The following is a 27,168-nucleotide window of genomic DNA, read 5'->3' as shown; positions in this document are numbered from 1 at the left end:
TCCTGTCCTTTTTTTGAGGGGGAAATTGTCAAACGATGAATGGCGCCCAAATAATTGAGAAATTGTTGAATCCAACTATTTAAGTAGCCTATGGGTTTATCAAAAAAAAAAAAATAATCTTAGAAATCATATATTAAAAATAGGAAATGGCGCCCCATAGTATTGAAAATACAAGTTTTATATTTCTTTTGAATGATCGCCACTCTGAAAATGTATTGGAATACGGACCGATGACATCCATTCTTTATAAAGTTGCGAGTGCATAAGCAGCTTGAAGTCTTCGCATGGCCAATTTTTTGGACGTATCGTAAAGGGATGCCAGAATCCTGCCATCGTTTCCCCTTATAATTTGACATTAAAAAATTGGCGCCCAAATGAAATGAGGACCAAAGATAGCTCCCAAATGTTTAAAGGTAATTTGTCAAACGATGAATGGCGCCCAAATGTTTGAGGGAATCCTCGGTAGAGGTTGAAATATTATGAAAAAATCATCTTCACAATGTATCATAAAATAAAGAAAATGGCGCCCAAATGAAATGAAGGACAAAAATGGCGCCCAAATGTTTGAGGGAATTCTAGAAAAACCAAATAAAAGTTTAGATAAAAAGGAAATGCTCGTATTATGAAAGACTCATCTTCAAAATGTATCATAAAATAAAGCTAGAAAATGGCGCCCAAATGAAATGAGGACCAAAAATGGCGCCCAACTGTTTGAGGGGAATTTGTCAAACAATGAATGGCGCCCAAATGTTTGAGGGAAACCTCGGTAGAGGTTGAAATGTTATGAAAGACTCATCTTCAAAATTTATCATAAAATAAAGCAAGAAAATGGCGCCCAAAAGAAATGAAGGCCAAAAATGGCGCCCAAATGTTTGAGGTAAACCTTGGAAACCCCGAGAAAAGTTTAGATAAAAATGCAATTTTATGAAAGACTCATCTTCAAAATGTATCATAAAATAAAGCTAGAAAATGGCGCCCAAATGAAATGAGAACCAAAAAAATGGCGCCCAACTGTTTGAGGGAAACCTTGGAAACCCCCGAGAAAAGTTTAGATAAACAATTTAAATATTATGAAAGAGTCAGTCAGTCAGAGCTAGAAAATGGCCTCCAATAGTATTGAGAAGGCAATAATATAGTAAATATTACAGTTTTTATAGGTAGAGATAGGCATTTCTAGAAATATCTTGGCAAACTTTTTGTTTAGGGAAATGACTTGTGGTATTTGGTTTTTTTCCTACACACAAATAGTGGTTTCTGTTAAGGTAAGCCTCTCTTTGTGACGCAGCTTATGCTTTGGGGGTTTTCTGTTTTACTAGCCCCAAACACACACGCACACACACACATTTGGCTTTTACTCTCGCTATGAATGTCCTTGAAATTGTTTTTATTTTTCAAAAACTTCTTAAAGCCCGAACACACACACAGAAAATGCCAATGGAGCCGCCACACTAATATTATGTGATTTGCTTTGAAGAGGGGGTAGGTGGAAAGGGGGCAAGGGTTTATTGTTGTATGTGAAAGTCTTTTTTTGTTGGTTAATTAGCCAGCCAGCCATTCAGCCCAGCTACCTAAGTCATGATTACAAAATCTCAAATGGAAACACTGTCTTCTCTCTCAGTTGTTTTTTTTTGTTTCGTTTAGTTTGGCATTTCCTAGTGAAGAGTTGCTAAATGTTCCTTTTCCATCAAAGAGATGGGGGAGAGATTTTGTTTTGCCCCCCTCCATGATTCATGGGATTCTCATAACACCAAAAGCTTTCATGTAAATTTTGTTGAGAAGAGAGAGTACTCTCTCTCTCTCTCTATCTGTCTGTTATGTGAAAACATCAACCATTCATGAATATTTTTCCATTGGTCTTTCTCTTGCTGAGCTTTTGCAAGCCAAACTGAGAGAGAGAGAGAGAGGGAGAGCGTATTTCTATGCATTATCAATATTAACAAACAACAACAAAAAAGAAGAATTACTCAATACCAAAAAACCATTCACACCACATGAAAGTTGTAACAGTGTCGTTATACTCGGTTGGTCGATGATGGAAAAAAAATTCAAAATTCTCCGCACACAATTAGGCAGAGCAACCAGTCGGGCCGCCAGTGGAGTGGAGTGAGTGTTGTTGTCAGAAGAGTGGATTTTTGTGATCGTCGCGCTTAATAGTAAAAAACCAAAAAAGCAAAACAAAACGAAGGAGAAAATAAAACGTATCTAGTACAACAATTGCATTGAAATACCAGCAGCAACAACAACTATTGGGCACACTCACAAAAAGAGATGGTGTTGATCACCAGCAGCAAACCAAAAACGCTAGCAGCAACAACAACAAATATGAAACCAACAAAAGCTAAGCATGAAGTTTTACTGCTGCAGTTGTGTTTTAGACCACGAAATATGTTTACTTAAAAGTTTCGGCACAGTAAGAAAAGTGATATTTAACCAAGCAGTCGCGGAAAACCTGTTGGGTGTTTTGGAAAGTCTATTTCTTTTGCTTCTGCTTCTTCTTCTACGTCGGTCTTGGGCACTATGATTTCGACAACAAACAACGGCTACATGGATTGATTTTTTTTTGGTTTAAGTTTTCGAAAACGCTGTACGAAAAACACAACACACATCGTCGTTGTATTACTCGGAAAAAAGAGCTGTTGTGTGGTTGGCGAATGGAATTTACAACGCGCGGAGACAATAACTAAGCAAAAATCACAAAAAAAAAAGAAGAAAAAAATATAAAAGATACCCAAGCGCAATAGCTCCCCCATGTTGTTTCACAATAATACAAAATTGAAAGAAATAAAATTGAAAAACAAAAAAAAAATAGCGAATCGGAAAAAAATTGCTCAGCTAGCTGGGTAAGATATTCCATTGAAAACAAGAAGAAGAAGAAATTTGTAAACCAACTGCAAGCAAATGTTTGAACTTAATTGAAAACAAAAAAAAAAAAAAAAAAAAAAAACAGAGGATTCAGAATTTAAAACTTCAATTGCAAAAGAAGAAGAAAATAAAAAAAAACAACAACAACAAATAAAACAAAAAAGTGAATGTGTTCTTGTTGTTATGTTAATAATTATTATTAATAAAGTGCTCATAATGAAGTTAATGATTAAAATGATCAGAGATCAACAACAGCAGGCATTTTATAAGAAAAAGTAAAACGAAAGAAAGAAACAAGAGAAAATAAAAATGCAATAAAATATTGTGGCACACACAAGACAAGTACAAAACGAAAGTAAAAAAATAAGCAAGAATTATGGAAATTAATTTATAAATTTACAACAAAATAAATTTGTGACAAAAAAAATTATTAAACGGATCGTAAACTCCTCTCCAGAAATCCACAATTCATCCTTACTACCATCATCATCATCTTCACTACCCCAAGCGTTAAGAAATTTTTTACTACGTGTTTCTTTTTTTTTTCTTCTGGGACTTGTACAACAACAGCAAAACTATTGTAAATGAAAGAGGTAAGTTTGTCTGGTTGTTGTTGTAGTGTTTTTTTCAAAAGTGAATAATTTTCTTTTATGTAGGTCGTGTATAAACGACCACAACTACTAGCATTTACTGCGCCACACACAACACACAAATTAACGGCGACGTCGCAGCGACGGCATTGTGTCTTATTATTATTACATCTCTTGGGCAGAAAGGCATGCATGCATGCATGTCTGGTTGCCCCCATACACATACAGACAGGCATTCACTAAACATACCATCCAGCTGGATAGATGGATGACAGGCTGGGGAAGTGTCTCTGTGCATAAAAACAAATAATGAGTAAAATACAAAAAGAGCGAGCATAAGTGAAAGAGAGGAAGAATACACAATAAAAAAACAAAAGCATAGGCCCCCCAATAAAAACAAAACTAAAGATATTTTACATGAATTATATGGCTACATTAAATGGAACTTTACAATGGGGCATACATACCAACAACAACAAAAAGTATCTGAACTCAACAAAAACAAACACGCACACACACACACACACACACACACACACACACTCTCTGTGAACTTACAATATATTTCCAACTACTCAACATTCAAGTGATCACTTTTCTGCCAGGCCGTCCGTGTCTGTCCATCTTCTTCTTCTCACCATAAAAATTACAAAAAAAAAAAAACATACAAACAAACCCATGCATGTTCGACCTTCACTTAAAGTTTCTTCTTTTAATTTGAATTTATTTCTCTTTAGTTGTTATTTTTTATTGCTGCGTATAATTCAATTTCTTAAAGCCAACATACAAAATAAAATAGTTTCTTTGTTGGTTTGTTGTGTTTCACAGCAAGAGCGAAGAAGTCGCAATTTTGTTCAAAGCAACCAACAACAACACCAATAACCAAACTACTTGCGATAAATATTACCACTTTTTTTCTACTTCTTCTTCGTCGTCGTCAAAGTTTCACAAAAACTTACGAAATGTTTTCTGTTTCTTATTGTTGTTGTTATTATTGCTGTTGCTGCTGCCTCTGATATTTTTTATGGGGTATTGTTATGTACACTTTTTAATGCAATCCTCCATATCTCCCATACTTACACAGTCTATGTTTTGGTTACTCACCAAAAAACAAAAGAGAGAGAGAGTGTGATCATAAGCTCTCATTGTACACAAAACACAAATAGTAGCATGGTTGCCATTGCTATGTTTTTTTAGTTTTGGAAATAAATGGAAATTATATGTAGTTTAAAACACTTTGACTTTTACAAAAAATGCACTTTTTAGACACTAAGTAGTAAGAGAAAAACCATTTGAAATGGAAAGTGAAATAAATACAAAATTCGCACACAATCTCCAACCAAATATGCTGGGATTTTGAGCTTTATAGCATGGTACAATAAGGAGGTAGAACAAATTCTTAAAACTACAGAAATACAGCACTAAGGCTATGCCCGCTTCCTGTCAGAATTATTCAAAATTATATACAACAAGTTTTTTTTCATTTATATGATATATTTTTGGTTCATTTCTTAAAATGAGTCAAATAGCGCGAAAGATGAATGAAATGCCTGAATGTTCTCTCAAAAACATGATCCTAAGTGTTCAATCTTTCAATTCCATGGCAAATTTGGTTAATATCAATAATGCGCTCCCCGCAATTTAAGTTTCTTCCAATCATTGATTTTGAAAATATTTTGTTTTTCAAAATATTAAATACATACACAAAAGTGGCAGAAGTCGGGCACACTTAGAAAAAAAAAATGTAATCAGCTGGTAGCTCTGTCTTACCTTTTTACTGTCCCATGCTTTATAATATGTTTACATTACAGGTTTTGCGGGTTAATATTTTTTTAAGGGGATTTATTTGAAATAAATGTAAATGGGGTTTTTATTGTATCTGGTGTACTGTAAGTGTACTATTAAATTATATTTTCAATTCACGAGCAAAAGGGCACATGTAACTACTTTATGTTAAATTGCATACAAATATTAAAAAATAATGACCACAACCTGAACATAAAAAATAATAATAAAATATATCCGATAGGAAAGGAACTTGAAAACGTTAACTGGGAAAATGAATTTCACAGCTGAATGGGGCGAATTTATTTCAATCCTATGTCAAGACATTTTTAATATAAACTATAGACTTTCTAAAAAAGCTAAATCAATGCAGGAATTCTCTAACCCGTTTTTAAGTTACCCGACAAAAGTCAATGTAAAATAAAAATAAATATAATTTCGGTACTTAAAGAAATTTGTCGTTAAGATAGCGACAAAAAAAAGTACACGCTAGATATCAATGTTGTCAACCTTAACTTTTTTTTATATTAAAACTTTGGGTTTCAAAGTTACCGATTTTTGTTGCTAACTTAAAAATGAGTTTAATGATATTATTCAGCATATAATTGGTTTAGAAAATATCATGCCATTTAATGTCAACATTTCCCGTTCCACACATTAAGAGGAGCTACTCTCTGGGAATTGTACCTTATGAAATATGAGCTTCATGGACCAAGGAAGTCTTCAGAGCTTTTTTGCTTAAAAACGGGTTGAATTATAAAATCTCCAACAAAGTCAAACGCTATGATTTTTACATTTTTTTTTTTTTGAATGAAAGCAAAAAATTTCGGCATCAAATTTTAGAATAAGTTTAGATTTGTTTGAATTGACACGAATTATGGCCTTCAAACGGCCAATGAAACCGTCACACGCTGCACGAATGTTGCTCTGCCGTATTTTGTCCCATTCCCGGCGAAGCGCTTGCTTGAGATGATCGACAATTTGGTATTTTTTAGTGCCAACCTTGCTTTTCAAAATGCTCCAGACACAAGAGACCAACGGATTGGTATCCGGGGATTTTGGTGGCCATTGTGCGCTGGAAATGAAGCGAGGAACCTCATTTTGTAACCATTCTTGTGTGGCGCTTGCTGAGTGCGATGGTGCTGAGTCCTGTTGAAATGTCTAAGGTCTGCGGCTAAAATGTTTGCGCCCAAGGTTTTAATACACCCTCCAGAATATTTTCGCGATAATATTCGGCATTTATTCTGATCGGCTGTTATGTTGCGATGTAAGTTCTTGCACCTTTTGGAATTTCAATGACTTTACCTCGAGCTCATTTTTTAATATATGCCGAATGGAATAATGCTATATGTTCAGCTCACGAGCCATTTTTCGGGCTCGGGATTCGATCAAGTCGCTTCTTTACTTTTCTCGAACCATTTCTGATGATGTTGCTGTTTTCTCCACTTCCACTTCCTTGACTTCGAGCTACGCCAGCAGTATCACGATAACCAGCGATGGTACGAGACACAAAAGATTTATTCACATTTAAATGCTGCTGGAGTGCTCTAACGATAGCCACTTGTGGTTTTCCAGCCAAATATAAAGAAATCACACTATTACGCTTAAATTCCATAACGAATAACTTTTTTCTGAAAAATTCTCACCAAAATGCTCTTGTACTCTTTTAAACAATATAATGAGCTGTCACTGGAACAATTTTAACAGCTGTTTAACGAGTGGCTTAGAAATGACAGCAGTCTGAAGTTGGTTGCAGTTTTTTCATCCATTTACATTTCGGGGAAAGTCCTTCTTTCAGGGCTGATACAGCTATTGCTTAGATTTTAAAAAGCTAGCAATCAACCCGGAAAAGAGTTCATTTTAGAGAAAAGATAAATTATATTTTTCCTTATATTTAACAATTTTTTCAAATGCTTAGTCTTGTCTAAAATATTAATTAAGCACTTTATAAAAAAATATATGTAAATAATTGTTCTGTTCCAGAACTACAAGAATATATAACTTTTTTTTTACTACGATAATCGATTTTTCCTTTATGATATCTAAAAAATACAAAACTTAAAAATTATTTGATGATATCAAAAGGCTAAGAGAAATTGCACTGGTGAGCGAGCTCTTGTTCTTGAGCATCTCTACTTGAAATAATATAAACAATATAAAAATTAGTTATTTCTCTAAAATATCCAGTGGCTTCCAAAATACAACCACGGTAGAATTAAGAAGGTAAAGTCATGCAATCATATGTTTACAATTTTTTTCAAAATTATCTAATTGTCAAAATGAATTCATTGTATCTACACAAATTAGAGATGGAAGCTGTTTTCTATACAGTGACATTTGACAAGGTAAATGATAGAAAATGCAGAGATGGGTATGATTATTTGAAATGACGTTACCCTCTTAATTTTACCATGAATATAACATCAGTACACTTATAATGTCCTCTATAATCAGAACTCTTCATAGGAACCATGGTAGAAAAATACAGGTACATGCATCAATGCTTGGGAACATTGATGTGTCAAAAAATTTAAAATGTTTTTCGTTTTTTTAACAATAATTAGATGTTTATATGTTTTCTTATACGACGCAAATCGGATGTTGTTGTGATAAGCATTTTTCAACAATTTTTACAGATTTCAATAAATTTTCATTAAAAAATGTCAATTCCAACATTTGTTTGACAGTTCATTGTCTACATGTACTACCTGTATTCTTCTGTCATGTAATGTCCTCGATAATCCCAATTCTTCATAGGAACTAATTGCATTATTATTATTATTATGTGATGGCAACCATGAACTCTCAACTTTTCCATTAACTCTTGACACACACAATGGTGCCCCACTAGAGAACAAGAGAGATCTGCCGAGAAGCAAGCACACATTGAGTTTTCTTCTACGTTGTTGTTCTGGCTGGTTTGGTTGAAGCTTTTTGTGAAAGGCAGATTTTTGTTTTCATTAATTTTTGCTGTTGTTGTAGTTGTTGTTGTTGTCTGTGTTTCGTTACTAAAAAGAAAAATGAGAAGAAAAAAACGGCAAAGATCGATCATACGCTTACTTCTTAATGACGGCGCAAACTTTCGAAAAATATTGCTGGTTGTTGTTGTTGTTGCTTTTATTTTTGTATTTTCTGAAGTTACATATTACCACATACAACAACAAAGACAGACATGGCGGAGAATGTAAAATGAAAAAAAATGTAACATTTCCATTTCATTCCATTTTTTTTTTTGAAAGCAAGCCTTCGCCTTACGCCAGTAAAGAAATTGTTACCTTCTCTTTTCAGTCTGTGTGTGTGTTTTTTTTTTTTTGAAATGTGATGTTAAAAAAATTGTTTAACCCCACCTAAATCTCGGACTGGTTAAGGCAGTAACCAGTTGCTTCAGCCAGCGGCCGCCACCGCAACCTTAGTCAACAAGTCTTGTTTTGCTCTTTTCCCTTGTGATGCAGCAGCAACAGCAGCAACACCAACAACACAGAAGAAGAAAAATGGAAAGTAAATGTTAAGTGAATGGGAAAACACACACACACGCCCATGCACACACATTCGTTGTCATCGTCGCCTGGACACATGCAATAATAAAAGGCATGCCATAAAAAACTTTGAAAAATATCCAAAACAAAAAACTTAAAAAAAAAACAATTTTTAAAGGAAAAGTATTACAAAAGGAAATTGTCTTTGTTGTTGTAGATGATGTTACAACAATGCTTGAAATTTTTGTTGTTAATTTTAATAGCTCGGCTTCTTTTTTATCCAATTTTAACTTCACCTCATGAAGAGTTTCTTATACCGTGTTCACACGTACATACACACACTACTCCAACATTAACATATTTATGACATACTTGCAAACCCACACACAAGAGAAACTTACAGAAGGTATGTCAAGCCACCATACACCAGCAGCGGCAGCGGCAGCAACAAAAATAACAACAAAACATATAAACAATAAAAAGAGAGCTAGAGGAGCTGCAAAACCTAACCAGACCTAACATTTCGACATTCAACAACCATCCAAACAACCAACCAACACCAGCCAGCCAGTCATCATCGTTTTCGACAGAAAACAACAGCAACAACAACAATAAAAACAATGACGATCACCACCATTCATTGTCTGCCATGGAGTGTACCCCATGGCCCACCTAAACGTTTTTGTTGTTGTTACTCATTTTTTTATTTGTGTTTGTGTGAGTGTGTATGCATGAGAGGAGTGTGAGGCAACACTTCACTTTTTCTGCTGTTGTTTTGTTTTTTTTTGCTTTTTGTTTCTTTCGTATATAAGTATGTATGTGGGCCACAGCCGGAAAACATTTCACTCTCGGCTCTGTTGTTGTGGTGTTGTTGTTAACTTCATGGTCCACATATACAAACACACGCACACACACAGCTCGCGCGCTAAGCAAAAGCTAACAGCCAGCCAGCCAGCCAAGGAAAGGTTTTTCATCACCATTAACACTGGCTAACAAAAGAAAACGTCACGAAACCCCTCAAAACTCGTTTAGACGTAATAAATTATGAAGTTTTTTTTTTTGTTTTTTGTGGGTTTCTTTTTTTTTGGGTAATTATTTTGTCATAGGGTTTACACTGTCTGGCAAAAAAAAGAAACGCCTTGATGAAATAAATTTTGGTGGAAAAGTGGAATTTTTATGGTCTGTGAAAGACACGCACTCACACAGAGGCACACACACGTCATTATTATTTAAACTCACTGACCTTGAAACACTTTCTAAAAAATCAGTTTCACAATTTCCGTATTTTTTTGTATAATAATTGAAATAAAAAAAAAACTTATGGCCAAACTTTAAAGTGAATATTTTATGGAGATAAAAAAATACAAATAAATGAGGAAAAATGATTTTTCCAGAAAAATGTAATTTTTTAGTTTAGTTTTTTTAGTTTAGTTTGGATCAGCCCCCCACAATTATGAAATAAGTTAGTTATCATGGTAGAAAAATACAGGTTGATGCATCAACGCTTGGGAGCATTTAAGTAGATTTTTATAGGGTTTCTTATACGGCGTCTTTCGGAGGATATTATAATACTCGTTTTTCAACAATTTTTACAAATTTAAATAATTTTTCATTCAACATTTTCAATTCCAAATTTGGTTTGACAGTTCACTGTCCTAGCAGCTGTGTCGATACGTCTACCTATATTCTTCTACCATGTTAGTTTATAAGTTTATAAGTTAAGTTTATAAGTTAGCCAAGTCCGTTAATTAAGCGAATCGATCGTTCCTCAAGATGAACCAGTTATTTAATTTACTTCCTTCGTTTCATTTAGCGCCTTTAAATACACAATTTTTTTCGCGTTCTTTTGTGTTTGTAAATTATCATTTTAATCCCGATTAAGATTTGTATGTAAACTTACTTTTATAGGCTTTTAAGCACGCATTGGCCTTAACTGGATATGTGGGATATTCCATGGTAATCAGCTGATAGCTCTTCCTTACCTTTTTAATATGTACCATGGGATGTTCGATCGTTTCTTTGAAGTAGTAGTTCCTGTGAACTAGTTCATTCTCACTGTTTGGTGCAATAACAAGATGTTCTACCAGATTCTCAAAATCAGATAAAATTATTTACGGCCTGCTTTCTACGCTTTTTTATACCCTCCACCATTCATAGTATGGAGGAAACACACCATTGCCTTAAGTTTTCAAGACAATCCGATGTCCGATCATTTCTTTGGAGTAGTAGTTCCTGTGAACTAGTTCATTCATTTGCTGGACATAATAATAAGATATTCATACATACCATACCATACATAGTATGGAGGATACATACCATTGCCTTAAGTTTTCAAGACAATCCGATGTCCGATCGTTTCTTTGGAGTAGTAGTTCACGTGAACTAGTTCATTCATTTGTTGGACGTAATAATAAGATATTCCAGTAGATTCTAAAAACCGGATCAAATTATTTACGGGCAGATTTCTACGTTTGTTTTACCCTCCACCATGCATAGTATGGAGGAAACAGGCCATTTCCTTAAGCTTTCAAGACAATCGATGTCCGATCGTTTCTTTGAAGTAGTAGTTCCTGTGAACTAGTTCATTCTCACTGATTGGTGCAATAACAAGATGTTCTACCAGATTCTCAAAATCAGATAAAATTATTTACGGCCTGCTTTCTACGCTTTTTTATACCCTCCACCATTCATAGTATGGAGGATACATACCATTGCCTTAAGTTTTCAAGACAATCCGATGTCCGATCGTTTCTTTGGAGTAGTAGTTCAAGTGAACTAGTTCATTCGTTTGCTGGACATAATAATAAGATATTCATACATACCATACCATACATAGTATGGAGGATACATACCATTGCCTCAAGTTTTCAAGACAATCGATGTCCGATCGTTTCTTTGGAGTAGTAGTTCCTGTGAACTAGTTCATTCATTTGCTGGACATAATAATAAGATGTTCCACCATATTCTCAAAATCAGATAAAATTATTTACGGGCTGCTTTCTATATTTTCATATACCCTCCACCATACATAGTATGGAGGAAACATACCATTGCCCTAAGTTTTCAAGACAATCGATGTCCGATCGTTTCTTTTTAGTAGCAGTTCCTGTGAACTAGTTCATTCATTTGCTGGACATAATAATAAGATATTCCCCTAGATTCTAAAAACGAAATCAAATTACTTACAGGCTGATTTCCATGGTACAATAAGGAGGTAGAACAGCTTCGTAAAACTACAGAAATACAGCCCTGAGGCTATGCCCGCTTCCTGTCAGAATTATTCAAAATTATATACAACAAGTTTTTTTCATTTATATGATATATTTGGTTCATTTCTAAAATGAGTCAAATAACGCGAAAGATGAATGAAATGCCTGGATGTGTTCTCTCATAAATATGATCCTAATGCCATGTTTACGTTAGAACTTTTTGTAGGGTTAACCTACTTTGAGAGGATTTATTTGAAGTAAAAGTAATGGATATGACAATTTAAATCCAAATCCAGTGGGTTAACCCTCATATATATAAACGTACTGTAAATGTTCAATCTTTCAAATTCATGGCAAATCTGGTTGCGCGCCCCGCAATTTAAGTTTCTTCAAAACATTGATTTTGAAAATATTTTGTTTATATTTTTTAAAGCAACAAATACAGAAGTCGGACACATTTAGAAAAAAAATTGTAATCATCTGGGGGCTCTACCTTACCTTTTTATTGTACCATGCTGATTTCTATCTTTATTTATACCCTCCACCAGGCATTGTATGGAGGTAATATTAAGTTCGTTATTCCGTTTGTAACTCATCGAAATAATAATTTAAGACCCAACAAAGTATATACAGGGTGAGATGAAAATACTGGAACCTACTTCAGACTGCTGTCATTTTTAAGACACTCGTCCGACAGCTGTTAAAATTATTCCAGTTACAGCTCATTATATTGTTTACAAGCGTACAAAAGCATTTTGGTGAGAATTTTCCAGAAAAAAAGTTATTCGTGATGGAATTCGAGCATAATAGTGTGATTTCTGATGATATTTGGCTGGAAAACCACAAGTGGCCATCGTTAGAGCAGCGCTCCCGCATTTAAATGTGAATAAATCTCTTGTGTCTCGTACCATCGCTGGTTACCGTAATACTGCTGCCGTAGCTCGACGTCAAGGAAGTGGACGGAAGAAAAAAGCAACATCTGCAGAAATGGTTTGAAAAGTAAAGAAGCAACTTGATCGATACCCGCGTCGCAGTGGCCAAAAAATGGCTAGTGAGCTGAACATGTCGCAATATTCCATTCGGCAAATATTGAAAGATGAGCTCGGGGTAAAGCCATTGAAATTCCAAAATGTGCAAGAACTTACACCGCAACGGAAAGAAAATAGACTCCGAAAAGAGCGAAAGAGTTGATTCGCTGAAAGTGGTGAACTGAAGAGTTTAGTTTCCTCCGATGAGGAAACATTTGTTGTCCAGTAATTTGTAAACAAACAAAATGTTCGTTTTTACTTGCCAAAGAGGTCAGTTGAAAATGTGCACCTTCGATTGGCCACCTCGAGTGCGGGCCATGGTGATGGTGTGGGCCGCCATAATAGCCGAGGGTCGCTCTCCACTTGTACTAATCGACCATGGCATCAGAATAAATGCCGAATATTATCACGAAAATATTCTGGAGGGTGTATTAAAGCCTTGGGCACGCAAACATTTTGGCCGCAGACCTTGGATATTCCATGAGGACTCAACACCATCGTACTCAGCACGCGCCACCCATGAATGGTTACAAAATAAGGTTCCTCGCTTCATTTCCAGTGCACAATGGCGACCAAAATCTCCGGATACCAATCCGTTGGACTATTGTGTCTGGAGTATTTTGGAAAGCAAGGTTGTCACTAAAAAATACCAAAGTATCGATCACCTCAAGCAAGCGCTTCGCCGGGAATGTGCCAAATTACCGCAGAGCAACATTCGGGCAGCGTGTGACGGTTTCATTGGCCGTTTAAAGGCCATAATTCGTTCCAAAGGTGACCAATTCGAACAAATCGAAACTTATTCTAAAATTTAATGCTATTTCCGACATTTTTTATTTATTTTTAAAATTTAAAAAAAATATGTAAAAATTTTGCCGTTTAACTTTGTTGTAGTTTTTTATCTCACCCTGTACACCTCTAATAGTTTATAAGAATTTATAACCAAAATCGTTAGTGAACTACTCAAGACTAACCCATCCAGGTCATTAAGTGACAACTCCATATCGATATATAGAAATTGGCCGCTCCAATTCGCCTTGTGACCAATTCAATTCAAAAGAACAATAGGATAAATATTTAGTTCTTTCGTTTATCAAGTCTATTTCGTTCTTCTCGTTTCTAGTTATTTTCGTTCCATTGTTTTACCATTAACTTGACTCCGGTTTTTTTTTATTCTTGCACTACTTTTTTAGGTACAGAAATGAAAATAGCTTTCCGTTCCTTTTTGTCATCTAGTTCCTCCAGTTCATTTTCTTGTACTCCCTGATGAATACCCGTTAGGGATACGTAAATCGAATTTCGATTAATAAATGTTTAAAAGTCAAAGTCGATCTCTTTGGCAAGTTAGAATTAAAATCGAATTTGGTTTGAAGAGTTAAGGTGAGAATACATAAAACCTTTTTTTGACTGTTTAAGTCATCAGCCGGCTTCTTCAGAGAAGAACAAAGATGCTTCTTAGGGTCAAAATCGAACTAAGTCAACCTAAAACTCCTTTGCCAAAGACTTTAAATGGTAAAGACTAGACAAAATGCATTCTGAGCAGATGGTTTGTGTCTATACTATCTGGAATAACAGCTCATGACAGGACCATGTTAATATAAAAACAACATTTATAGAAAAAAATGACAAATAAAAGTTTGGAAAACCCGAAAATAGGATTTCAAAATTCTATTCCATAGACTCTGTCTTGTCCCATCTTTATACTTCTATGTTTAGCTTTGTTCATCTACGAAGAGCTCAGCCGATGACTTAAGTCAGTCAAAAAATCGTTTTATGTATTTTCACCTTTAAAAGTAAAAAATCGAAATTCGATTTTTTAGCTGATCGAGAAAACGATTTGTTTGGTGAAGATGAAAATCAAAACTTTAAAATTCACAAAAGTCGACTTTTCAGAAATTCGAAAACTTTAAAATTCACATAATTCGACTTTTCAAAAATTCGAAAACATCAAAATTCCCAAAATTCGACTTTTCAGAAATTCGAAAACTATAAAATCCACAAAATTCGACTTTTCACTCGACCTGGGTGAATGACTTATTCATGTCGGCAAATATCCACTTAACGTAGGAATATGACCTGTCCATGTCATTGGATAGAAAATGGTCTTCTAGGTATATATTTTCCAGTCCGATATGCTTTCCTAATCTTCAAATCCCATGGATATTTCACAATTGACAGCCAAAAACCTGGTCGGCTAGTGTTAAAGATATTTTATTTTACAACTTCCCGTTGTGTTATTGTTGTTGCTTCTGCTGTTTTATTTGTCTGTGTGCATGTGTCGTTCGTCGTTACCTTGGTAATCTAAAAATAACTTGAAAAAAAAAACATTTGTAAGCGATGAATTCTCACTTTCATTTTCAAAAAGCAACAGCAGCAGCATGAAACCCACAAAACTCAGTAAACCAGTGTAGCCAACAAGCCATCTATCCATCCGACAGCCAAGTAACCGAACGAACGAACACCCGACCGACCGAGCGACCATTCAATTCATGGGGATTACTTAATAACCCCAAGCCCAATGATTGTGTGATCTATGTTTGTGCGCATGTGTGTGTGTGTTCAAACCATTTATGCATGTGTGACTGTGTGTGTGTGTGTGTATTTCTTGTTGCCCATGTGTTGGTGTGTGCTAAATTTCATATCATAGTTTTCGTTTTCATTTTCGTTTCTTTTTCTTGTCTTCAACCACTACTGTTTCTTTAATTTTTTTGTACTTGAGATTTTAGAGCGCAGTCGTGTGTGTCGCGACGCGTCTCGTCTCTTCGTGTGTCTGTCTGACGTCTTGCCTTGAGTGAGTGTGAGTAGTGAATGTACATGTGTTTTTGGGGGAGGGGAGGGGAGAGCAGCGGGGAGTCTGCTTTACGCATACGTGATCAACGCCAAAGCTCTTTTTCCAGTTGTCGTCGTGAAAGGAATAATGAGAAGCCACAGCAACGACAGCAAGAGACAGTTGAATAAAAGTAAACGGAAGAAACTGAGTTTCAACCAAAAAAAAAAACAACAAAGCTTTCAATTTCGTATCAAGACATACTCACTGCGTGTGTCAATTTAAAAAAAAAAGCTATGAGTAATCATAATTTTTTTTTTCGCTCAGAGAGCCAGAGAATGTCAGAGGAGCATGCCATAACTGAGTCGGCGCACATTGGCAGTTTCGTAAGTTTCGCCTATCTCTCTGAGTATTTTATTTGTGTATTGGCATGCGTGCGTGTGTGTGTAGTTTATTCTTCTGTTGTGTTTTTTTTTTTTTCTTCTTCTTCTTGCTGAAGAAGTTGATTAACCGTAAACTCTCAAGAACGCTTTCAATTTCATTAGTACCCACAATGTTTGCTTGTTTTTTTTTTCTGTTTGTGTGATTTTTTCAACAACAACAGCAGCAGCAACAACAAGAAGATCACAAAACAGGATCCATTGGCCAATATTATTATGTGTATGGTGCTGTTGGTTCGTATTGTTCTACCTGCTGCCGCTGCTGTTGCTTTTGAAAATCTCCCTCTCTTTGTCTTCCTTTTCGCTGTGCCAATAAATGACTGAAAAATAAATGACTTTTGAAATAATCGAAAGTAGCATGTAGGGGTTACCCTTTTGGGAAAAATAGGATCCAAAACTTTTCACATGGCCTAAAAGTAATGGCTCACCTCCAACGTGCTATAAGTAAAAATATTAAAAAAAATATATCCTGTTCCCGTAACTTTTTAAAGGTAATACAAGAAAAAGAAAAAGAGAGAAATGTTGTATTCGATGTGAGAGAACTGCTTTACGTAGAAAGTATGGGAACTAATAAAAATGTAAAAAAATAGTCGACAATCGTTCAAAATTGAAAATTTCAGACATTTCAGGAGCTGGTAACCATGCTACTATTTTTTTTTTTAGTCGGAGAAATTCGCCTACTAAGAATAGTAAACGAGAATGCCATATTGTGTCCATCCACTTCGGGGAATTCTTATCCACGTTGGTTAAAATCCTATCTACGACTGCCTTTAAGATGCCCTATTTTCGAGGTAAAATATTCTATCCGTGTCGTGAATGACCTATCCACTTCGTCGAATGTCCTATCCAAGTCTTTGGATGTCCCATCCACGTTGGTGGAAGATCTATTCAGGAGAGTAAATGACATGACCACGTCGACGGTAGTCCTATGGCGTATACACGTCGATGAAAGATCCATTACATCGTTAATTTTCGATCTATGCCTTAGGAATCTTTCCACGTTGGTGGAGAGATCGTTGCACGGCCTATCCACGCCACTGCATGTTCGTGAAATGTCGGTGAATGGACCTTTCCTCTTCTCCACGGCTTGAATGGCCTGCCCACGTCGGTAGAAGTCCTATCCACGTCGTGAGTTTTCTATTCATATCGGTGAATGCAAGTCGTGAATGTCCTCTTCACGTCGTTGGATGTCAAATCCGCGACGGAAGTCCTATCCATTTCGGGAATGACCTGTCCACGTCAGTGAATGATTAACTTACGTTGGTGAAAGTCCTATCCGCGGCAGAATTCCTATCTACTTCGTGAATGTTCCGACCCCGTCAGTGAATGATCCATCCACGTAGGTGGAAGTCCTATTCACATCGTGAATGGCCTGTCCACGACGGCGATTTATTAATTCACGTCGGTGGAAGTCCTATCCGCGGCAGAAGTCCTATCTACTTCGTGAATGTCTCGGCCCCGTCAGTGAACGATCCATCCACGTCGGTGGAAGTCCTATCAGTGACAGAAGTCCTATCCGTGACAGAAGTCCCATCCACGTCAGTGGAAGTCCTATCCACATCGTGAATGGCCTATCCACCTCGGTGGAAGTTTTAACCACGTCGTGAATGTCATGTCCACGTCTTGAATGGTCTGTCCACGTTGGTGAATGACTGCTTCACGCCGGTGGAAGTCCTATTCACGCCGTTAATGATCTGTCCACGTCGGTGGAAGTCCTTACCATGTCTTTAATGGCCTTTCCATGTCGGTGAATAATCCATTCACGTCGGTGGAAGTCCGATCGCCGACGTGGAGGAATAAGTTCTATCCACGCCCTGGGAAGTCCTACGTCCTGTACACGTCAGTGAAGTTGTAAATGTCCCACGTCCACGTCAGTGAATGATCCAACCACGACGGTGGAAGTTCTATCCACGTCATGAATGGCCTATCCACTTCGGTGAATAATCGATCCACGTCAGTGGAAGTCCTATCCACGACAGAAGTCCCATCCACGACATAGAAAGTCCTAACCACGTCGATGGAGGGCCTATCCAGTTTTAAATCAGGTCGGTGGAAGTCTTTTTTGAGGCGGCTATTTATCCTATTCACGTCAGGGGCTAGCTTATTGACGAGATTAGATGGCCTATCCGCATTGGCGAAACCAATTTCTGTTAGATATATTTTTCACATTAAGTTTTCTCTATATTAAATCTCACTTAAATTCTCCCTCTCGCTATCTTATCATTTCCGCATGGTGGTTGAGAAATTCTCTCTCTTCACTACAAAATGCTTACATTGGGCGCCACTATCAAATCTGGTGGATTAGCTTCATACGCCGGTGGAAGTCCTTTCCAAGATGGATATTTGTCGTATTCACGTTAGTGTCTAGCCTAATCACGACGGTAGATGACCTATTCGAATTGGCGAATGGATCGCTTGTCTAGATCCATATCTCCATCTTATATTCTCTCTGAAATAACACGTATTTTCTTTCTCTCTCTCTCTCCCTCTTGCCATTGAAGAAGAAGAAATTTGGGAAATTCCCTCTCCCCTACAAAATGCCTACATTGTGCGCCATTATCCCATATCGGATGCAATGTTTCTAGTATCATATCTGGTGGACTGCCTATCATCTTCGTCTGTGGAAGTCCTTTCCAAGACGGCATTGCCGTTTTTACGCAAATGGCTAGCCTGTTCGCGACTGTGGATATCCTATTCACGTGGCTAGATGACCAATTCACATTGGCGAATATATAGCGCTTGTCTAGACCAATCTCTTTTAGACATATTTTCCACCATATGTTCTCTGAAATCAGACGTATTTTCTCTCTCTCCCTCTCTCTCTCTCTCTCTTACCATTGGCACAGGAAGATTGAGAAATTCTCCTCTACAAAATGCCTACATTGGGCGCCATTGTTGTCCTATATCGAATGCAATGTTTCTAGTATCATATCTGGTGGACTGCCTATCTACGTCGTCGGAAGTCCTTTCCCAGGCGACTATTATCGTATTCACGCCAGTGGCTAGCCTATTCACGACTGTGGATATCCTATTCACGTGGCTAGATAACTTACCCGCATTTAAGAATGGATCACTTGTCTAGACCATTTTTTTATATATATCTCCGCCTTATATTCTCTCCCAAATCACATGTAATCTACCTCTCTCTCCCTCTCTTACCATTTGCACAGGAAGATTGAAAAATTATCTCTCCACCACAAAATGCCTACATTGGGCGCCATTGTCCTATTCTTGTATCATATCTCTCTCCCTCTCTTGCCATTAGCGCAGGAATGTTGAGAAACTTTTTCTCCGTTATAAAATGCATACATTGGGCGCCATTGTCCTATATCGGATGCAATGTTTCTAATATCATATCAATCACATGTAATCTCCCTCTCTCTCCCTCTCTTACCATTGGCACAGGAAGATTGAAAAATTATCTCCCCACCACAAAATGCCTATATTGGGCGCCATTGTCCTATTCTTGTATCATATCTCTCTCTCTCTCTCTCTTGCCATTAGCACAGGAATGTTGAGAAATTTTTTCTCCGTTATAAAATGCATACATTGGGCGCCATTGTCCTATATCGGATGCAATGTTTCTAATATCATATCTGGTGGTCGCCTGTTTTCGACGGTGAATATCCTTTTCAAGTGTTTAGATGACCTATTCGCATTATCTAATGGATCTCTTGTCTAGATCAAATTTTTAGATATATCTCCACTTTATGTTCTCTCCCAAATCAAATGAAATATCTCTCTTGCCACTGGCCGTAGGAAAGTTGAGAAGTTCTCTCTCCCCTACAAAATGGCTACATTGGGCGCCATTGTCTCATATCAGCTTCAATGATTCTAATAGCATATCTAACAGCTAAAAAAGAGGGTTAAGAAATATTGACAAAAAACACTTTTTACGATCCTCTTGAACACCTACACAAATTTTCTCTCTGCCCTACAAAATGCCTACATTGGGCGCCATTATCCCATATGGGCTTCAATGATTCTAATATCATATCTAACAGCTAAAAAAAAGGGTTAAGAAATATTGACAAAAAAAAAAAAAAAAAACAATTTTTACGATCCTCTTGAACACCTACACAAACACACACACACTCCAACAAAGCGTGCTTTACTCTCTTCTCCAATGTGGCCACAATAAAAGTGAATGTAGAACGCTTTATTGTCGTCTCGTCTCGTCTTCGTCATTGTTTGTGGCTGCTGGCATGAAGGGTTATTTGTCGAATTGACTAACTGACTGGCTGGCTGGTTGGCTGGCTGGTTGATTGCTTAACTTTTATTTCTTTGTCTGTCTGTATGTTTGTCGGTATGTCTGTATGTAAATGCAAGAGTTGCGCCTGCCAAGCTTGTGAACTGAAAATATAAAAAAGAAACAGTAAACGAGAAAAGAGATGTAAGCCATTTTTAGAAAGTAGTTTTGATCAAGTCGCTGGCGTCGTCGTCGCCGACGTTTTTATTGTGGTAATAATTTCAAAATCCAAGGCCTTTTACTATATAATGACAGGCGAGTGAGTGTCTTTGTGTGTGTGTGTGAAACTCTTTTTTTTTTTTGTTGTATCTTTTGGTCTGTAAATGTATGAGTTTAGCTTGAAAATTAATCTTGGGTTTCTTCACTTATTTGTGCTTTTTTTGTTGTTGTTGTGTGGTATTTCATTGTTGCTTATTTAATGTATTTTTTTTTTTGTTTTTGTTGTTGTTTCAGGTACCGAGAATGTTGATGTTGCAATACAGCAAACATGGCGAATGTATTCTTAAAGAAATTGGAGCCGCATTTCGTGGAGAACACCCCGCGGATCTGACAATTGTCTGCGAGAACAAAGTTAAATTGCATGCTCACAAGCTGGTCTTGGCAGCGGCAAGTCCGTTAATTAGGTAAACACATACAATAAACTGTTGCCAACCACAAGACGACGACGAACTGACACGACGTCTGTCGTTGGCACTTTTGCATTTTTTTAGAAATGTTTTTTTTTTTAATTCTCTGTTTTATCCCCCTCTTCTCTGTTTCGTTTTTTTTTTCATGCCTCGCTTTTGCTTTGTGGTACCCTTTCTCCTCTCGCCGCTCGCGAAGAAATCTTCTGGAAGATACACAGCTTTATGATTGCATGACAACCGTATATTTCCCGGATGTGAATGCAACGTATTTTAAGTTTCTGTTGGATTTCTTGTATTCCGGCCAGACGTGCATAACATCGCGGGATGTCAACTATTTACATGACCTGTTGTTGCTGCTGCAAATTAAATCGGACAATTGGAAGACCACCGATACGACACCAGTTGCAACACCCAATAGTGTGGGGGGTGGAGGTGGTGGCGGGGGAGGAGGCGTTGGCTTAGGTTTGGCTGGTGGTGGCAACTCAACCCCTTCTCACCACATTCCCCACAATCTCAACAGCAATCGCAAACTTTCCGAATCGGACTGTGAGAGCCCCGATTGCGAAAAGAAACTGAAAAGTGAAAATGGCAATGACATCAAAAAGAGCCCACCCTCCTCATGCCACTCGGAAAAGAATGCCGCCTCCGATGAGAATCACCACGACGAAGATGAGGACAATTTGAATATCGACAGTGACAGTACCGCAGATCTAATGAAAACCAAGGACAGCCAAGACATAGACGACAACTTATCCGATGTGAACAGCATAAGTGGTGGTGGTGGTGGTGGCTTAAATCCGGTCAATCTCTCGCTGGGCATACGCACCAAGTCCGAACACAGTATGAAAAATATATTCCGTGGCAAAAGCAGCTATTCTCCACCCGACTATGAAACGCTCAACATTATGGAAAGTGCCAAGCGCAAAACACTGTTCTCGGACTCGGCCAAGGATTGTCTTAAACCCCTCTCCGAACATGGTGATCTGAATAGTTCTCCGGATAATTATGTTGTGACACCGCATCGAAAACGACGACCTGGTTTCCATTCCTCACCCAGCCACAAGCCGTTTGTATCCTATCAACAAAATCTGCTCGATGAATTCCGCTCAGCCAAATCGGCCCTGTCACCCATGTCGGGTTATTTGCCGGATAAAAATATGCTGCTGCCGCTGGATGAGGGTGTTATAAATCCCTCTGATATCCTACCGCAAAATCGTTTGGCCCTGGAGAAGAGTATATCACGACATGACAACAGCCCTGAAAAGACAGTACAACTACCGCCACAGCTGGTCTATCAATGGCAGTCTAGCCATCACAACTCGAATATTTCATCACTATCCCATCTGCAAACGGGTCTCTCTTCCATGGCGGACATTAATTTAAGCTTAGAAGGCTCCAGCAATCAAAACTCCAACAACAACTGTGGCGGCTCGGCGGCCAGTGGAGGCGGTGGCGGCGTCGGCGGTGGAGTTGGTAGCGGCGGTGGCAATTCCCAGAATTCAGTTCGAGAATATCGCTGCGAGTATTGTGGCAAACAGTTTGGCATGTCCTGGAATCTGAAGACCCATCTTCGTGTACACACCGGTGAGAAGCCATTCGCCTGCCGCCTTTGCATAGCTATGTTCAAGCAAAAGGCCCATCTGCTAAAACATTTGTGTTCAGTTCATAGAAATGTCATTACCACCAATGGCAGCGACAATGACACCCGATATTGTTGCTGTTTCTGTTCAATGTATTTCGAATCAGTACAAGAGTTGGTCCGACATTTGTCGGGTCACCACAACAATTTATTGTTAGCAAAAAACTTACGCGATTAGTACTTGATAATAATAATAATAATAACAATAACAATAATCATAATTATATTTTTTGATCCTAAAGAAGAAGAAGAAGAAGAAAAAAGTGAATATTTATATAATTTTATATACATGCATACCATATACACCAACAACAACAACAAAATCAATCAAGCACCCATACCCCCATGCATCTTTTTTCCTCTCTGTCTCTCTTACTCTCTCTCTCTCCCATATGCTGCACAAATCCATATAGGTACCTATATTATATATATATAATTTTTAAATATACAAAAGTAGTGCTCCTCCACCCCCACCCCCTCGTCGTAGCCCTTTTTGGATAAATAACTTAAAATGCAAGTATGTATGTTTGCATCAACAATCTATATATACATATATGTACATATATATCAAAAAAAAAAAAAAACAACAAGAAAACTGTTCAATCCCATCTTAAAAAAAATTCTATATATTCTATATATGTATATATATAATATAAAGCTATGCATTTTGTCGTTGTTAATTTTTAACATTTCCATCTATATTTTTCTACTTTTTTGTATATTTTTTTTTAAATATAAACTTTTACACATTGTCGTATACATGATTTTTTTTTATTATTATTATTATTTTATACATATGTAATATATATATGATTGAATTGTAATACAATTAAATACATTTTTTTTTTAAATTCAAAAACAAAAATACAAAATGATCATTTTACAGTTTTTTTGTTATACACTAAATTTTGTTTTATTTTTTAATAGATTTATTAAAAAATTTGTTTGCTTCTCTAACGGGGGGTTTTTAATTATAAAATTCCCAAAAGATATTCGTGGCGCCCAAATGTTGTTTTCCCTTCACTTGATTTGAAGTTTAAGCCAAAAGACAATGTTCACACTGTACAATATTTGTTGGACAACATTTTAGAGCTTCTGACCACACATCAAATACGAAAAATAAAGAATGATTTTTAGGAGCTATAGGAAAGTTTTTCAAAAAAAATATATAAATAAATAAATAAAAACTCATAAAATGCAAAATAATGCATAAAATAAATATCGTCCATATAATTCAATGCTTAAAGATTATTTTATGCAAATGTTGATCGCGCGATTGCGCTTCAAATGTCCATCAGCTTAGCCCAACTTTGGTCTACGAATAAATAACTCAATGCTGTCTTCCAATGTGTCAATTGAAACGAGTTTGTCTCTAAAGGATGAGATAAAAAAACTGCAACCAACTTCAAACTGCCATCATTTCTAAGCCACTCGTCCGGTGACAGGTCATTATATTGTTTACAAGTGTACAAAAGAATTTTGGTGAGAATTTTCCAGAAAAAAAGTTATTCGTGATGGAATTCAAGCGTGATAGTGTGATTTCTTTATATTTGGCTGGAAAACCACAAGTGGCCATCGCTAGAGCACTCCAGCAGCATTTAAATGTCAATAAATTTTTTGTGTGATACTGGTGGCGTAACGTCACGTCAAGGAAGTGGACGAAAAAAAACAGCAATATCAGCAGAAATGGTTCGAAAAATAAAGAAGCGACGTGATCGAAATTCGCGTCGCGGTGGCCGAAAAATGGCTCGTGAGCTGAACATATCGCAATATTCCATTCGGCAAATATTGAAAAATGAACTAGGGCTAAAGCCATTGAAATTCCAAAAATTGCAAGAACTTACACCGCAACAGAAAGAAAAAAGACTCAAAAGAGCTAAAGAGTTGTTTCGCTTTGCCGAAAGTGGTGAACTGCCGAATTTGGTTTTCTCCGTTGGAAACATTTGTTGTCCAGCAGTTTGTAAACAAACAAAATGATGCAGCCATAACAGCCGATGGTAGCTCTCCGCTCGCATTAATCGACCGTGGCAATAAAATAAATGCCGAATATTATCACGAAAATATTCTGGAGGGTGTATTATAGCCTTGGGCACGCAAACATTTTGACCGCAGACCTTGACATTCCAACAGCGTTACAAAATGAGGTTACTCGCTTCATTTCCAGTGCACAATGGCCACAAAAAATCCGGATACTCGGAGTATTGTGGAAAGCATGGTTGGCACTAAAAAATACCGAAGTGTCGATCCGGAAATGGGCCAAAATTCCGCAGAGGAACATTCGGGCAGCGTGTGACGGTTTCATTGGTCGTTTGAAGACCATAATTCGTGCCAAAGGTGACCAATTCGAAAGAAACTAAACTTATTCTAAAATTTGATGCTATTTCCGACATTATTTGCTTACATTCAATAAAATTAAAAAAAATGTAAACATTATGGCGTTTGACTTTGTTGCAGATTTTTTATCTCACCTTGTATAATGTTGACCGAACATTCGACATGTGTCGAAACCAGAGCACAAACTTTCCCATATTCACAATGGAGCGAAATTTGCTCGATGAGTGAGAGTTTTTCTACTTCGCTCTTTTGTTTTGTGTGAGAGCACGGCCTCCTGTCTGTACAGAAAAATACACATACATAAAAATAGGACAATGTAAGACTAAAAGAGTGCTCGGCAAGAATACAATCTGCTCGATTTTGAACAAATTTTGCTCCCACTCAAAAACGACTTTATTTATTTATTTTTTTTTAATATTTTTTTATCAGGTTGTTTCAAGTTGGAATTAACAGATGAAACCATTGAGCGCCATCTATATTTTCTAACACAAACTGTTGCAATATACATTCTTCAATAGATGCGTGTGTCAAATGTTTAAATGTTGTCAATACAGCCGTATATCAACACTTTTTCCATGACAAGCTCGTTGCAAATCAACATTTATATTATTTTCAAATTATAAATGAATAGCGTAATTTATATCAATACCGATTGAAGTAATTATGTCATTAAGGCATAGACCATTTTAATATAAGTTTTAGTATACATATTTTATTGAGCGCCATCTATATTTGCTACCAAAACTCGCAATATACATATGTAATAGACATACTTCAACAGATGCGTATGGCAACTGCTTGTGGCAATGAAAAAGTCGAAGCCAATAAGCAACATTATTTTCATCTTAAATACAATTGAATTTTAAAATGAAAATAATGTGGCTTATTTGCATCGATTTTGTCATTGAATTAATAGCATAATATATATCAATCACGACAAATGAATTCAACGTAACCTCATTTCAAACAATAAGCCATTAATTATCTGTAATTAACCTTGTCAAATTTTACTTCATTGAAAACACGTTTCCATCTTTCATTTTTGCATATACAATAGATTTATTAAGGTAATTTTTGACAGTGAGATATTGTCAAAAAAATTATTTGAAAAATGGTAACCATATGATTGCTTGAGGTTACTTTCAAAATTATACCATGAGTCTAACATGTCTATTGCTCTGTTTCAAAATCTGCCATAATCCAGTAGTTTGGAATTCTTTATGGTATCATGAAGGAAAATCCTGTTTCGTGGCAACATGATTTTATTTTTTGCAGTTCTGAACAAAGCAAATCTGGCGAACTTTATAAGGATTTATATTACTTTTAAACACAGCTGTTTTTTATTCAAACACTCCAAAGTTGGATGTGACTACGCAAAGGCGTTGCTTCCACTTTGCCAAGGGAGAAAACTTAAGGGTGGAAATACATAAAGCGCATATTTGGCTGGCTTAAGTCATCGGTTGGCTTCTTCGTAGAAGAAAAAAGGAGTTTTAGGTTGACTTAGTTCGATTTTGGCCCTAGACTTCTGTGTTCATTTCCGAAGAAGCCAGCATATTACTTAAGCCAGCCAAATAAGCGCTTTATGAATTTCCACCTTAACATTGTAGATCATGCTAAAGCTGATATCATTGCCATGGCTGCTATCAAACGATAAGGGTTTTACACATGTGCTGCCAAAATTGCTATTTTACATGTGACTCATAATTTTTGCAATCACACACTTGCATACGTTTTTTTATTTCCTTTGGTTAAATTGTGATTAGGTTGTGTTTTCTAAAAAAATATTATGCTTTATGGATGACTTTTTACGACAATTTTAATTGTGTATATTTTCACACTTATTTTTCCGATGAATATAGGGCTCGCTGTGATCGAAAAAGTACGTATGTACTTTACTCATGTATTTCACTACTAAAACGTCGTCCATGTATCACACGATGTGTTCAACTTCTACATATTTAAAATTTGACACTACATATGTAGAACTATTGGTAGAATTAAGAAGGTAAAGTAATGCAATCTTATGTTTACATTTTTTTTTTCAAAATTATCCATGTGACAACATGTCATTGTCAACATTTATATTTATAAAGCCATTGTATACACAGAAATCACAGAAAGGAGCCTTTTTTTCATTCAGTGAAATTTTACAAGGTAAATTAGAGA

The 27,168-nt window shown here is 36.6% G+C and overlaps 1 protein-coding gene across 2 annotated transcripts; it reads left to right on the top strand.

Annotated features, from left to right (window-relative positions):
* The first annotated feature begins 1,998 nt into the window (after nucleotides 1–1,998).
* Nucleotides 1,999–23,452, top strand: LOC101888139 (transcription factor Ken). Of its 2 annotated transcripts, none has more exons than XM_005185066.4 (3): nucleotides 1,999–3,455; nucleotides 20,857–21,026; nucleotides 21,226–23,452. In XM_005185066.4, exons 1-3 carry the CDS (start codon nucleotides 3,447–3,449, stop codon nucleotides 22,844–22,846), a joined length of 1,800 nt encoding a protein of 599 aa, XP_005185123.2. In that variant the 5' UTR covers nucleotides 1,999–3,446; the 3' UTR covers nucleotides 22,847–23,452. The 2 variants fall into 2 exon arrangements, with proteins under 2 accessions (XP_005185123.2, XP_058982202.1); XM_059126219.1 differs by lacking the exon at nucleotides 1,999–3,455 and adding an exon at nucleotides 16,038–16,100.
* Nucleotides 23,453–27,168: the final 3,716 nt, after the last annotated feature.

This window comes from Musca domestica, unplaced genomic scaffold (assembly GCF_030504385.1).
Source record: "Musca domestica strain aabys unplaced genomic scaffold, Musca_domestica.polishedcontigs.V.1.1 37, whole genome shotgun sequence".
NCBI lineage: Eukaryota > Metazoa > Arthropoda > Insecta > Diptera > Muscidae > Musca > Musca domestica.
Note: the sequence above shows the minus strand (reverse complement) of the source record. Positions and strands in the feature narration are given on the sequence as shown.